Raw genomic sequence first — 15,944 nt, 5'->3', positions numbered from 1 at the left:
CAAGTCCTGCTCACTGCAGAACAGGCAGAGTGGTACAACGTGGGTGACACTGCAGCACCCCATATTAGCTTAGCATTAGGACCAGAAGTCAAGCTACAGATTTAGGGCCCATGGTAAAAACCGCCTCTCAGTTACAGGACTGGGAACAAACCACAATCCCTGCAGTCACATACTCTAAAGAATGACAGGTGTACAAGATCACTCATCACACCACCTCACAATCAGAATTAGAGAAAAAAGTAATTAAACAAAAACATGGCAGGGAAAGTACAGATCACGAACAGACAGAAACCATGCCTAACATGGTTTCTGTCTGGTTTTTGTCATCTGGAGATGTTTAGCAGTTCCAGATGACAAAAACCCACATGACTGCATTCCACTGACAGCGCAAGCCATTAAAGTGAGACCCGACTTGCATGCAAGACCACTGGACCGACCAGACATGGACTTGTATGTAGACGGCTGTTGTACAGTCTGATGGCATATATGCAGACTCTGCATATGCCAGTGCAGCAGTGCATTGTCAGCTGAAAGAGTGAGAGAGAGCAGGTTTTGTGACAGCTTCAGGTCTGCCTATTAAGCATGAGGAGGAAATGAGGAAAGAGAAAATAGCAAAAATGATGGCAACTACAGGTCTATCGTGGCTAGACTGTTTGCCTATGGCACTACACTCTATAGTGTGAACAGAGAAAAGAAATGTACCCCTTATGAGTTATTTACAGGTCGCACCATCCCCGGACCAAGACAACAGGAACCGCTGCAGCCAGGGGCCACACCAGGACTAGCACGGTCCCACGTGACTCAACTCCAAGGCTGGGTAAAAACATTGGCAGGAAGCCAAGGGGGGTCAGGACCAGTACCGACCCCATTGACTTTGCTAGGAGAACTTTGGGTGTATGTAAAGATATTGAAAAGAAAGTGGACACACCCCAGGTGGACAGGACCCCATAAGGTGGTGGAGAGAACCTCCACAGCAGTAAAAAATACAGGACAGTGACAAGTGGATTCACCTAGACACGGGGAGGAGCCCAAAAGGTACTTAGATCAAGTCAGAACAGATCTAACCGAACAGGGTTAAGGGACTTCTGTAAATACATATAATCTATGATTGACCCACATACACCATTAGTAAAAACACCACAGTATATAGGGTGGATAAATAGGGTAAAAAAGGAGCCGAAAAATAAACAGTGTGTGTGTGGACCCTTAGTGTGTTTATTGTAATATTCATTATTTTAGTGATAATCTATCTTATATGGGCATGGTCAGATAATTGTTAGAGTTATGGAACTTGGCAGGCCACGTCCGTGGCATCCCTTTAGACATCCAGGATTTTGTAGTCTCGGAATGATCACTCTGGTGAGTGATCAACAGGGGGAATTGAAGAATTAAAAATCAATGTGTGAAGTATCATAATCATGTGTTAGCGTTTGTATTAGTAATGATTAATGAGAGTGTGATAATCAATGATTGAAGAATTAATAATCATGTGTTAGCGTGTGTATTAGTAATGATTAATAAGAATGTGAGGGCGTACTCACACTGTCCTTCTGGCCGGGGCCAAAACCGTTTTTTCAGCTAAAGCCTAGTGCCTTTAAGCAGTGTGAGTGCACCCGTTCCGCGCATAACTGCGGCCAGCGGGCCGTCCACGTTTGCCCATGTACGAGCACGAGCGTGCGCACGTGTACGAGCACGAGCCCTGCTCATGCAGGTGGACCCTCCCCTGGTTTCCTGGATTACGGACTACTTGACGGGTCGACCACAGTATGTCAGACTGCAGGACGGAGTGTCTGACACTGTGGGCAGCAGCACTGGGGCTCCACAGGGAACTGTTCTTGTTGGTGTGTCAGTGAGGGGAAGGAGGAGGAGTACAGGGGCGTTGTGGACTCCTTCGTCGACTGGTGTGCAGCTAATCACCTGATTCTCAACCCCACCAAGACTAAGGAGCTAGTAGTGGATTTCCACAGGAGTAAATCTGCCCCCACACCCATCTCCGTCAACGGTGTGACTGTGGATGTTGTCCAGGATTACAAATACCTTGGAGTATACCTGGATAACAAACTGGACTGGTCCAAGAACACTGAGGCTGTTTACAAGAAGGGCCAGAGTCGTCTCTATTTCCTGAGGAGGCTCCGGTCATTCAATGTATGTAACACCATGCTGAGGATGTTCTATCAGTCGGTGGTAGCCAGTGCCATCTTCTTTGCTGTTGTGTGCTGGGGCAGCAGACTGAGGGCAGCAGACGCCAAGAAGATCAGTACGATCATCAGGAAGGCTGGCTCCGTCCTGGGGGTCCAACTGGACTCTTTGGTGGTGGTGTCTGAGAGGAGGATGCTGTCTAACCTGTACAGTATCCTGGACAACAACACTCATCCTTGCACACCAGATGCTGACCTCCAGCAGAAGCACCTTCAGCCACAGACTCATTCTCCCTCGGTGTAACACTGAACGCCGGAGGAAGTCTTTTCTTCCGATGGCCATCAAACTCTATAATTCATCTACCCCCGGTCAGGTAAGGATGGGCAAATATCACTTTATATCACTTTATTTAGTTGTACTATTAGTTGTACTGTAACTTAGTTCAGTAAGAAATGCTGGTACACTTTGACACTGTTATTAATTATCGCTCACTTATTTAGTTGTACTTATTTTATTTCAATATGCTGCTAAACTGCATGGTGCGTATTGTTGTATATTGTATAAACCTACGTTTAACCTGTCTGTTGCAGTCTGTCACATTTAGTTAACTGTTTGATTTATTTTATGTTTAATGCTTTATTTTTATTTGATTTATGTTAGCTTATTGTTACTCTGATCCTTTCCCATCTCTGTATTGAAACTGTTGCACGATCATTTCCCTCGGGATAAATAAAGCTTCTTGAAACTAACCGTATGAGTGCATTAATATTTCCAATTCCAGTGGTGTGAAAAACGTAGCCCTCCTCTTCCCCATTGCCATGGTGACGTGTTGAATCGGGGCTCCATTGATGCTGTCTTTTATACTGTACGCGCTTAACTCCAGGTGAAACTACTCCGAGTTGATCAAACTAACTCAAATCAGCTGTCCTGGAACCGAAAGCTCATCTCTATGTCCTTCACTGGTGTGAGGAACATTGTGCTGGGATTTCTGCCTCCGTCCTTCTGTCAAAGTGGTCCCAGTGTAGGGATGAGTCAGGAATGTCCTTGGCTAGATTTGGCCCCACATTAACAAAGAAGTTGTTGAATCTTTCTGCTGCGATCTCCATGTTGTCTTCCTCCATGTTATTGTCCTTGTAGTATGGAGGGTAGCTAGGTTTTGTGTTTTTATTCTTGATCACATTGTTTAGTATATGATCCCATAGTCTTTTGGTATAGTTCCTGTTTTCTGCTAGTAGATTACTGTAATATTCTTTCTTGGGATCATTTAGGATGCTATTTAGTTCGTTCCTGTACCATTTGTATCTCATTTCTGACTGGTCCGTCCTTAATTTTATGAACCGTCTGTAGAGAGGTTTTTTTTTCCTGCAGGCATTTATGAATGTTTTTGTGAGTCATGGTGTCCTCTCCTTATTCTGATTTGTGTGTCTTTACTTCAAAAGGACAGTGTCCTTCACACAGCAATTAAAATATCTGCAAAAGGAATCATATGCACCATTCACATCTGTTTCATTGTAAACATTGTTCCAGTTTTGCCTCAGTAGTTACTTTTTCAGTGTATTTATTCTTTCTTCAGTCCTGGCCCTTATACTGTATATACCGTATGTTTTTGTTCGGTGTCTGTCTCAGTGTGTTTCCAGTCAAAGCTAACAAAGATTGGTAGGTGCTCACTTAGATCATTTATCAGTAGTCCTCTTATGTCATTCCCTATAATATTGGTGAAAATATTATCAAAGTAGCACTGCGTGTCCTGCAAGGTCGTGTAATGAGAGGTTGTAAGCCCATCGTATACACTATTAGTGAACTCATTGATCATCATGTTTTGTTTTGGGTTGAGTAAGTCTATTTACATCACCACAGATAAAAACCCTCTTTTGGCAAGTTTCTGAGAATATTCCTTCCAAACATTCATTGAAATTTTCTATTTTTGTATCCGGTGCTCTGTAAACACAGCTTACTACTGTATTTTTACATTTCTTCACACAAAATTCAATCGTCACACATTCCATTAAGTGCTCAACAGCTTTAGACAAATGTTGTAGTCTCATTCCTGATGTTATTGTCAATGAACAGGGCCCCTCCTCCCCAACATTTGTTTCTCCTGTTAACACAAACAAGCTTGTATCCATCAAGGAAAAAATCTGTGCCTTTTGTCTTCATTAATCCATGTTTCCGACACCGCAATGATGTTGAAATTATTTTTTAAGTGATGTACCGTAGGTATTCCTTGATGTGCTTGAAGTTGGTGTATAGACTCCTGCTGTTAAAGTGAATTATGGACAGTTTCCCATCCATCTCAATGCTCTTGCTGTATTGATCTTCAGTGTAGTACTTTTATGTATATACTGCAGGGTAGCTTTATCTATAATAAAACACTATCATTTATTATTATTTTTTTTTTTAAAAATAACATTTGGATGTGGAAAAGCCGTCCTCACGGTTTACAGCAGGTGATTCAGTCAGGAAGAAAGATAATCTCTTTAACATGTTTATTTTTTGATGATAGATACATTACTCCCCCCAGTACAAAAACACACATTGGAAAATACAGAACATTTCCAGATAACCTGCAAACAGCCGAGAGAAACTTGAAACACTTGTGAGTACTGGGCGCAGCGCTTGTCCCACTGTGGGAGGGAAAGTTCAGAGAGACCTCAGCACTGCTGATAACCTATCTAACGAGGGTGCAAAAATAGTGACCCAGCAAAGGGTACTGTGGAAGAAAGGACATAATTGTAAACCACATGGCAAGTAGAACAAACTCATTAAATCACACACACACACACACACACACACACACACACACACACACACACACACACACACACACACACACACACACACACACACACACACACACACACACACACACACACACACACACACACACACACACACACACACACACACACACACACACACACACACACACACACACACACACACACACACACACACACACACACACACACACACACACACACACACAGCTGGCTCCCAGTTTGTAAAAGATGTAAATGCTTCTCTTTACTGCTCAACTACTGAAACAAGGCAAACATACATGTTAAATGATGGAAAGGGATGTGACTGAAAAAGATAATGTGCTTCTAAGTTTGTGTTGCTCTAAAAATAGTACAACCAACAGAACGAGGAGGAAGGAGGGTTTTTATCTACAGAAACATCTCTCAGATTGAATTTCATCTTGGCTTCATACAGTTGTTCTGCCTCCGTTGCAGTCTTGATTTGAGACTTGAGGATGAGATTAGGATGAAGAGGGGTGAAGGGCAGTTTTCCTGATAAAAGGACAGCGAGTGGAAAAAGGACAAAAGACAGGGAGGGGTCTGTTGGTGACCTCATTGGTCTGTCCTTGCTTTCTTTGGACCAGTAGCCTTACTGCAAGAGCACACATAAAAGCAGATTAAGTATTGCATTTGTTATTCATCAGTGCCATGTTAATGTCCAGCATTTGAGCATAGTATGAAACATGAACACTGGACTTACGTATCAGGAGAAGTGCCTGGTCTTTTGGGGGCCGGTTTTGCAGAGGCAGCATCTTTGCCAGATTCTTAAAAAAAAGCAGCACAAAAAGGTTCAAATATATCTCTCAATCCAATATTGAATTGCTTACATGGTAGTATTAGTTTAAGAATCTATGTGGTCACCTTGCAGCCATCGAACTTGGGTGGCGGGACCGTAGCCCTTCTCATTGCGGGCGGCAATGCGGAAGATGATGGCTGGCTTGGTGGTGTAATCGATGTGGGCGTTGGAGAGGCTGGATGACTGCACCAAGCAAGACGGGTTGGGTCCACAATACACACGCATGAAGGCTAGCTGTGCTGTGGTGGAGACCTTGGCTTCAGACGTCTGGTTACTCTGGATGGCCAGGTACACAGAGTACTCGATGATCTTCCCTGACGTTACCGAGGGTGGCTCCCAGGTCAGGTGGGCACCATCTGGGCTCTGCGAAGGAACAGTGAACAATTACTACTCAGCGTCTGATGTTATGGTTGTGTTTTACACACCTGTGTGTCAAATCCACAAGTAAATAAGAAGACAATGGAGAGCACTTTACTGGTGTATTTACCTTGCTGATTTTGATTGCGCAAGGTGCCCCTGGGAAGCCTGGCAGGCAAGTCTTGAAAGCAGATATCTCAGAGAAAGTTCCACGACCACAAGCATTGATTCCAGCAACACGGAACTTGTAAGCTGTTCCAGGCTGCAGCTCCATTTTCTTCATCTGGCTGTAGTCTGGCAGGATGCCAGAGTCATCCTACCAGACAAAAAGAGATTAGAGATGCCACTAAACACACTATAATAAAGTCATCTAAGCCTGAAAGGATCCTCCTGAGACACTTACATCTCCATGAGAATCATCTCCTGGCATATAGAAGTGGGTGACAACCATGTTTGTCACTTTAACTATTCCAACGTCAAACCACTGGTTCTCTTTTTTTACAACAGGCTTTACTGGGGCTGGCTGAGGGGCTTGCTTCTGTAAGAATACACAATGATACAAGGTTATATTTCTCTTCTATTTTGACAAAGTTGAAACAACCAGACACTAGACAAAAACTCACGTCTCCCTTGATCCCATTGGCGACCTCTGCTAGAGCGGCTGCTGCTTGCAGCTTGGCTGGACTTGACACTGATACCGAGGTTACAAATGTGCTTGATGGAGCCAGTGCTGTGGAGTGAAATGGAACAGTACAAAGAAGTTAGTCTACTGTGCAAGAACACATCCAAAGTAACTATCGAAAAAACAAATCTTACTCTCGGCAGTGGTACGTGGCAACAATGACGCCACAGCACTTGTGACTGCGGCAGCCATCTCATTGTGAGCGTTGCTCTCGACAGAGGGGTCGTTTAGGCTGTCAGCAGGGGCGAGGCCTTCAGTGGGCAAATTTGTGTCCACGGTGGCCTGTTGTGCAGCAGCCTGGGCCTCCTGCAGCTGCTGCTGCTGGACCAGCACTGCAAGCTCATGCTGGGTCAACATGATAGGGATGTTGGTGGGCTGGTGGCTCTCTTCAGCGGAATCGCCTTGACCTGTAAAATAATTCAGAATTCAGACAAACTACAACCATGACAGCAGCACGGGGAACTGTAAATAATTGTGGAGTTGTTGCAGAGGCAGAGCCAGCTTCTGCTAAGACCATCCTGCTGTAAACTGCTCAGGAGTTAAATAATAAATTAATCTTCCCATGCTTTTCTCCCACTTGACTACAGACAGACCTTAATCTATGACGCTACTGTTCTAAACTAAAGCAAACCCAAGTGTGCAGAGAAATCTGACTTTACGAGACTATGGTTAAACTCACTCATCACGGCTTGCTGAGCAGCCTGGAGGACAGCCTGGATAGCCAGGGCCTGGGCTTCTTCAGTGGCTGCTGTCTGAGCAGCTGCCTCTGCTGCTGCAGTCACAGCCAGCTCCTCGTCCGACAGCCCTGTAACCATCAGTGTGGCGCCCTGACCCTCAGACATCAACTCTGAGGGCAGATTCAAGGCTGTAGCCGCTTCTCCCTGAGAGAACGCATAATAGATCAAGTACACACCTAATATATCTGTGATGGAATGGATTTTAAGCAAACACTGGCTTTGGGCAAAATTACACTGCATTTACCTCTGCTTGTGTATCCATAGCAGTGGCTCCCTCAGGTGCAGCTTCTGCTGATGCAGTCTTATCATTTTGCATGGGTTCCTCTGTGGAGCTGGCAGCAGTACTCCCACCCTCTGCAATTGATGAGATCGACTAGAAAGAGACAAAGATAAAAAACATATAGCTTAGTGGGAAATCACGTTTCTCTCTCATAATTTGTTTATTTCGGGCATGTCAGTTAGATAAATCATCGTCACACATTATCTTGGTTTACAATTCACATGACCGAAAGGGAAAGAGGGAGAAGCAAAAGCTTATCTAGTCCCGCCCCGTTAACCACATAATACATTATCTTCATCATACTATTTTTCTTGTGTCCTTTGACATAACATCTTCCAAAAGAATCACAGTGTACCAGCTTGCCGTAGCATTTATCATCTGCACATTCTTGTTACATATTATATACAATATATACATGGAGTTTGGGATCGTGAACGGAGGACGTGTTACGGTGACATATTGCGTAATTTCCGGAACTTGTGTGTTGGTCACTCGTTTCACTGTCTGCTGCTCTCACCAAATTCAGCTGTAATATTCACCACAGCGGCTAACTACCGCTCAACATTTAAACATCCACTAGTTCTACTCAAGCACTCCCAGCTCTCCTTCTTTCAGCAGCTTTCTCGCTAATTTCATAGTGTTAAACGTTACACGCCGTTAGCCACTTTAGCTTAGCAGTTAGCTTCACGGCTGGTGATGGCTTCCCCCGCTCTCTCTTGCTTGGAGTGTCTTATGTTAAGCTACTCCTCTGCCTCCTTTAGTGATAATGGTAAATGTAATAAGTGTAGTGTATTTGTAGCGTTGGAGGCGAGGCTCAGTGAGTTAGAAGCACGGCTCCGCACCATGGAACTCAGTCTTGTGCTACGGTAGCTAGCCGACCACCTATAACTTTAGCCGGTGCAAAGCCACATAGTGTAGCGTTAGCTTCTGCTAACCCTACCCCGGCAATCCCCAAGCAGCCCGGGTCCTCCTGGGTGACTGTGGAAAGCATAGTTCTAAATCGTAGCCCATGGTTAACCATCCACCCGTTCACGTTTCAAACAAGTTTTCTCCACTCAGTGACACGCCTGCTGAGAAAACAACACTGGTTATTGGCAGCTCCATTCTGATAAATGTGAACTTAGCAACACCAGGGACGATAGTAAAATGCATCCCCGGGGCCAGTGCGGGCGACATGAGTCCTATTTGAAACTGCTGGCTAAGATAAACGTAAATATTGTAAGATTGTTATTCACGCCGGCGGCAATGACACCCGATGACCTCAATCGAGGGTCACTAAAATAAATGTGGAGTCGGTGTGTGCTTATGCAAAAACCATGTCGGACTCCGTAATTTTCTCTGGTCCCCTGCCCAACTTGACTTGCGATGACATGTACTGTATAGCCGCATATCATCATTCCGTCACTGGCTGTCTAGATGGTGCCCGGTAAATAATGTGGGCCTCGTAGATAATTGGCAGTCTTTCTGGGGAAAACCTGGTCTTATTAGGAGTGATGGTATTCATCCTGCTTTGGAGGGTGCCGCTATCATATCTAAGAACCTGGACGCAGTTGTTAGCAATCTAAAACCATGCCAACCCAGTGTTGGGATCAGGAAGCAGAGTCGCAGTTTAATACACCTCTGTGCACTGCCCTTATCACAGATGCCCAGGAAGCAGAGTTGCAGTCTCACACACCTCTCTGCGTTCCTTATGGAACATTTTACAGCTCAGTATCCTATACAAACGCTGTGTGCCCCACGATCATTTAAATTAAACAGATAAAAAATGAACAGAAGAGGAGCTATAAAGAAAAACTTGATACAAATCAACGCAAAATCTGCGATAATGCAACAAAATCAGAAAATAAAACGTGGACTTTTAAACATCAGATCTCTGCCATCTAAAGCTATATTAGTAAATGATTTGAAATCAGATAACCATATTGATTTACTCTGTCTGACCGAAACATGGCTGTGTCCTGAAGATTATGTTAGCCTAAATGAATCCACTCCTCCCAGTCGTATTAATACTCATATTCCTCGAGGCAGTGGCCGAGGAGGAGGCGTTGCAGCTATTTATGACTCAGGCCTATTACCGTATTTTTCGCTCCGGAGTATAAGTCTCACCAGCCGAAAATGCATAATAAAGAAGGAAAAAAACATATACTCTAGTGCGACTTATATAAGTCGCATTTTTGGGGGAAATTTATTTGATTAAATCCAACACCAAGAATAGACATTTCATCTTGAAAGGCAATTTAAAATAAAAATAGAATAGAGAACAACAGGCTGAATAAGTGTACGTTATATGACGCATAAACAACGAAGTGAGAACGTGCCTGGTATGTTAACGTAACATATTTCGGTAAGAGTCATATAGAACATGCTCTACGTTTACCAAACAATCTGTCACTCCAAATCACTAAATCCAATGAACTCAGTGTCACTTCTGAACAATTCCGCCAACTCAGGTACGGAAGTAGCAGGTAGCATCTATTTTCACAATGCACTTCTGCCATGACCTGCCCCCGCCGAATTTTGATTGGTTGACGTTTGTGTGACGATGGCTGATATAACCTAGTCTCTTACGTGACTGAGATAAATATTAGCCCTGCCTATTATTTGATATTTTACGGTAATGTGTTAATAATTTCACGCATAAGTCGCTCCAGAGTATAAGTCGCACCCCCGGCCAAACTATAAAAAAAAAACTGCGACTTATAATCCGAAAAATGCGGTAATCATCCCTAAACCTAAACTAAATTATAATTCATTTGAAAGTCTTGTTCTTAGTCTGTCACATTCAACCTGGAAAACTGTGCAGCCAATTATACTTGTTATAGTGTACCGTACTCCTGGTCCGTACTCTATAATTTCTATCTGAATTCTCAGAGTTTCTGTCAAATTTAGTCCTTAAATCTGATAAATTAATCAATGTAGGAGATTTTATTATTCATGTGGACGTTGATAATAATAGCCTTAGTATTAGTTTTAGTCAGAGTGTACATAACTCTACTCACTGTTTTAATCACACCCTCGACCTTGTTTTGGCTTATCGTGTGGAAATCAATGACTTAATAGTCTTTCCACAGAATCCTATTTTATCAGACCATTAATAACTTTTGAATTCGTATTACAGGACTACTCACCTCTGGGCAAAAGTTTCTACACTAGATGTTTATCTGATAGTACTGTAAGTAAATTTAAGGAAACGATTCCATCTGCATTTAATTTAATGCCTTATCCTAATATTCAAGATCCCTGTACTAACGTCAGTTTCTCTGAAATTGATCACCTTGTTGACATTGTTGCTTGCTCACTACGAACACTCGACTCTGTTGCTCCTTTAAAAAAGAAGATAATGAAACACAGGAAGTTAGCTCCGTGGTACAACTCACAAACCTGTGAACTAAAACAAATATCGCGAAAATTGGAAAGTAAGTGGCGTTCTACTAAATTGGAGAAATCTCGCTTAGTTTGGCATGAAAGTCTAAAAACATATAGGAAGGTCCTCTGTAATTCCAGAGCAGCCTATTACTCATCTTTAATAGAGGAGAATAAGAACGATCCTAGATTTCTTTTCAGCACTGTCTGGCTGACAGAGAGCCACAGCTCTACCATGCCATGTAATCCTATAACCCTTAGTAGTAACGACTTCATGACCTTCTTTAATGACAAAATTATAACTATTGAGACAAAATCAACTCACTTGGCACCAATTTTTCTTCAAACCCAGGAACCTTAGAAACAACTGTACGACCTGCTATATTCTTGGACTGCTTTTCTACAGTTGACCTTAACAAATTAACCTCTACTATTTCTTAGTACTTACTTTCTCTTAGGGCGCACTCACATTGTCCATCCATACCGTGCCGAAGCACGTTTCACGGCTAAAGTCTAGTTCGTTTGACCAGTGTGAGTGCAACCCTACCACACCTAGGCAACGGCCCGTTAGGGAGAGGTAGGCTTTCGTAAAGTACGTTTGCAACTGTACGAGCACTACAGGCCTACGGCGGCTCTGACGTCATTTTATGTGCGCCTGTTCAGACATAAAAAAGAAGGACGGACCATGTGTGGACATTTAAAACAATGGCGGCGAACGGTTCACGTTTATGTGATGCGGAGGTATAGTGTTTGAACGTCAACTAAACGGGGTTGTGTCGCATCACAATGAGTCCAAAAAAAACACAAAGCCAAAAACGTATCCATGTTTTCTGCGCTGCTATCCATTATGTGGCCAAAAGACAGTGCGCTTTTGTAAACAAAGCGATGCATCGCGATGACGTCAATCAATGCGTGTGACGTGTTACGGCGTGATGACGTAAGGGCAGGCAAGAGGCATTCGCGCCGACGCCCATGTAGTGTGAGTACAAACGGGCCTGGGCCTAGGGGAGAGAGGGAGGGGGGGGACAAGTACCCTAAAGCACGGGGCACAGTACGGATGGACAGTGTGAGTGCGCCCCTAGACTCTATTCCAACTAGCTTACTTAAAGAAGTGTTACCTTTAATTAGCACTCCTGTTTTAGATATGATTAATATGTCTTTATCAACAGGTTATGTACCACAGTCTTTTAAAGTAGCTGTAATTAAATCTCTTCTTAAAGCCCAGTCTTGATCCAGAGGTACTAGCCAACTATAGACCTATATCTAACCTTCTTTTTCTCTCTAAGATCCTCGAGAAATTAGTCGCCAATCAGCTGTGTGACTTTTTACATAATGAGTTATTTGAGGACTTCCAGTCAGGATTCAGAGCGAATCATAGCACTGAGACAGCACTGCTAAAAATTACTAACGACCTTCTAATAGCTTCAGACAAAGGACTTGTCTCTGTACTTGTTATACTAGATCTTAGTGCTGCCTTCGACACTATTGACCATCGCATCCTGCTACAGAGACTGGAGCATCTAATTGGCATCAAGGGAACCGCACTTAACTGGTTAAAGTCGTATTTATCAGATCGATCTCAGTTTGTACATGTTAATGACAAATCCTCCATGCACACTAAAGTCAGTCACGGAGTCCCTCAGGGTTCTGTCCTTGGACCAATTTTATTCACCATATATATGCTTCTCTTAGGAAATATAAGGAAGAACAAATAAATGTTTATTGTTATACTGATGATACACAATTATATTTATCATCAAACCAGAAGAAACCGATCAGTTAGCTAAGGGCGCACTCACACTGTCCACCCGTACCCTGCCCCGGGCTTTAGGGTACTTGCCCCCCCATCTTTCCATAGACCTCAGAGTTTTTGTGCGTCTTGTCCGACTGTTTTTAAATATTTTCATCCGACAAAATCTGCAGCATCACACCAAACCTTTCGCCGCCATTGTTGTTAAATGTCCGCGCATGGCTCGTCTTTTTTTTTTTTTTTTTTTATGGCCGAACAGGCGCACATAAAATGAGAGCCACCGTAGGCCTCGTGCAAACACTCTTTACAAAAGCCCACCTCTCTCAAACGGGGAGAATATATTTCTCCTGTATTAGCTTCTTTGCACTGACTACCTGTAAAATCTAGAAAAGAATTTAAAATCCTTCTTCTTACCTACAAAGCTCTTATGGGTCAGGCTCCGTCATATCTTAAAGAGCTCATAGTACCGTATTACCCGACTAGATTGCTGCGCTCTGAGAATGCAGGGCTACTTCTTGTTCCTAGAGTCTCCAAAAGTAGAGAGGGAGGCAGAGCCTTCAGCTACCAAGCTCCTCTCCTGTGGAACAAACTCAAGTGTTATTCGGGAGGCAGACACTGTCCCCATATTTAAGAGTAAACTTAAAAATTTCCTTTTTTAATAAAGCTTACAGCTAGGGCTTACAAGCCCTTAATGTTATTTTTAAAATTATTTTGTTCTGCTTAATGATGCTGCTATAGGCCTAGTCTGCCGGGGGATAATCCTGTACCTGATACTCTGAGCTTCTCTCCTCTCCGTTTGTATCATTCATGTCTCATCAAGGCATGTTACTAATTCAACTTCTTTCCCCGGAGTTGTTTGTGCTTTGTCGTCTCGCAGGTCTCTGCTGATCATGGTGGTGCCTGCTGCCATGGGCCTGCATGACGCTTCCTGCTACTACTATAACTATTAGTCATATATACTATCACTGGTCTAATAAACTATAACATTTGTAGCCATAAAAACACCATCAATGGTATGTCTCGCTGTATCGTAGCTGCTATTGCCACTACCCATCATTAATAATGTTTGCCACCATAATTATTATCATTGTCATATTCTATCACCTTAGCTGGGCTTGTTTCTACTATTCTGCTATATTAACTGCCATAACATACAAGTCATATTCACATTACTATAGATATTGTTATAGTTACTGTAACTCTTTGGTTGCTTGCATCTCTGGAAGTGGGTCTGTCTGTCTGTCCTTGTCTCTTTCTGTCCATTTTTTCTCTCTTTCTCACTCTCTTTCTTCCTCCCCAACCGGCCAAGACAAATGGCCATCCTCCACAGAGCTGGGTCTGTCCGAGGTTCCTGCCTGTTATAGGGAAGGTTTTCGTTGCCACCGTACTCTACGGTGGAATTGTTGAGTCTATGTAAATCATAAATAAGTCAGAGTGTGGTCTTTACCTACTCTGTAAAGTGTCCTGAGATAGCTTTTTTGTTATGATTTGGCACTATAAATAAAATTGAATGATATATATATATAAATAAATAAAAGAAAGGAGTAAAATAAAATCGGAGGTAAGCCAAAACAAAACTAAAGAAAAAAAACATCCTGCTTACGCACTAGTTGACCTTTGCCTCAGTGTGCTTTTCAGAGTTAGCTATTGTTTGGATACCATCAGATTCAGACAAGCAGCCTTTAAACAGACAACTGCTGAGTTACCATGACTCAGGAGCGGTGGTCAGATCTTTTGTGTATTGTGCATTTCTTACAGGCACAGAGGGTCCGGGGGCTGGTGTCGACTGAGTAACAGTAGTGATCGCTCTGCCCTGTGTGGTGGTAGCCAGTGCTGCAGTGTTGGAGGCGACGTCTGTGCTGCTGTTACCTTCTGCTCCCTCCTCTGTCTGCTGGGCTGCAGATCGATACAAAAACATAAATCAAGTTGACTTCAGACCAATGAATTGGTTTCACATATAATTCAATTACAGTATATGTGAGTATATCTGTGCCTTCTCCTGTCTCCATGCTGCAGGTGGCGGTGGTGGCTGTGTTGGTGGTCCCAGTTTCGTGTGTTTCACAGGGTGGGTTGGAGCAAACCGTCTGGACCTGACCCGACGGTGTACTGGTCTGATCCCCTCCCATACCGGAGGTGGCTGTGGACTGGGTGTTGGTGGTCCCTGTCACGTGGGTCTCGCATGGTGGGTTGGAGCACACCTTCTGGACTCCTCCCATGTTAGCCGATGCTGTTTTAGTCGTGTTAGTTGTCCCAGTTTCATGGGTCTCGCATGGTGGGTTCGAACACATACACAGCGTAGACATGTTGGATGATGATGTTGTGGCTGTGTTGGTGGTTCTGGTCTCGTGGGTCTCACAGGGTGGGTTAGAGCAGACTAGGGAGACTGTTCCTGAGCCCTCTCCAGCAGTTCCAGTCTCAGTGGAACTGGGCTGCTCAGAGGTTGGTGAAGCCAGGATGGACACTGGTAGATCCTGCACTGGTTGGGCTTCTATACCACTGGGGGTTGTGATCAGAGTCACCTGGGTGGGCTGGTTCTGGGCATAAGAGAGTAAAGCAATTTAAAGTCACACTGCATGTTTCATACTCAAAAATAAATAATTTATTCTCTCTCCCCAACTCTTATCCCATTGTAATCGATTGATGTATTTTCACCCTCACCTGAGGCACAACAATCTGCAAGGTCTTACCTGCACTGTCATGGTAGAGGAGGGCAATGTGGAAGAAGAAGTCAGGTTGGTCAGAGCAGATGACATAGTTATTGCAGCTGGGCTGATGACCTGACTGGACAGGGTAGCAATGGTTCCCAGTGTGGTGATTGGGTTGACCAGAGAGGCGTTGGAACTGTCCACTGTGCCTCCCGCCAGGCTTGAGGACACTGTACCAGTGACTGTCCCAAGTGGTGGCACCCGAGTGGTGACACCTTTAAGGATGATAAGTGGCATTTAAAGATGAATACCAAAAGATCTAGAATCCACAGTACTAAATCTGTGATAGCATTTTAATTTGATCCAATAATAAAACATTAAAAACTAATCACAAGAA

At 43.6% G+C, this 15,944-nt stretch overlaps 1 protein-coding gene across 3 annotated transcripts in view; it reads right to left on the bottom strand.

Moving 5' to 3' along the window:
• Nucleotides 1-4,662: 4,662 nt before the first annotated feature.
• Nucleotides 4,663-15,944, bottom strand: part of LOC310966150 (host cell factor 1-like) — a 35,375-nt gene continuing 24,093 nt past the window's right edge. For all 3 annotated transcript variants that reach the window (XM_083939987.1, XM_083939988.1, XM_083939989.1), the window contains 12 exons: nucleotides 15,590-15,822; nucleotides 14,896-15,436; nucleotides 14,659-14,798; nucleotides 7,754-7,882; nucleotides 7,452-7,653; nucleotides 6,907-7,179; nucleotides 6,714-6,820; nucleotides 6,494-6,628; nucleotides 6,221-6,406; nucleotides 5,799-6,096; nucleotides 5,638-5,701; nucleotides 4,663-5,529 (listed from right to left, as the gene is read on the bottom strand). In XM_083939987.1, the coding sequence (XP_083796113.1) occupies nucleotides 5,490-5,529; nucleotides 5,638-5,701; nucleotides 5,799-6,096; nucleotides 6,221-6,406; nucleotides 6,494-6,628; nucleotides 6,714-6,820; nucleotides 6,907-7,179; nucleotides 7,452-7,653; nucleotides 7,754-7,882; nucleotides 14,659-14,798; nucleotides 14,896-15,436; nucleotides 15,590-15,822 (2,348 nt within the window). In that variant the 3' untranslated portion in view covers nucleotides 4,663-5,489. The remainder of the gene's footprint in view (nucleotides 5,530-5,637; nucleotides 5,702-5,798; nucleotides 6,097-6,220; nucleotides 6,407-6,493; nucleotides 6,629-6,713; nucleotides 6,821-6,906; nucleotides 7,180-7,451; nucleotides 7,654-7,753; nucleotides 7,883-14,658; nucleotides 14,799-14,895; nucleotides 15,437-15,589; nucleotides 15,823-15,944) is intronic.

The sequence above is a fragment of the Echiichthys vipera genome (genome assembly GCF_963691815.1).
Source record: "Echiichthys vipera genome assembly, chromosome: Y".
In the NCBI taxonomy this organism is placed as follows: Eukaryota; Metazoa; Chordata; class Actinopteri; order Perciformes; family Trachinidae; genus Echiichthys; species Echiichthys vipera.
The sequence above is the reverse complement of the archived record's forward strand: the minus strand, read 5'-3'. Positions and strand labels throughout refer to the sequence as shown.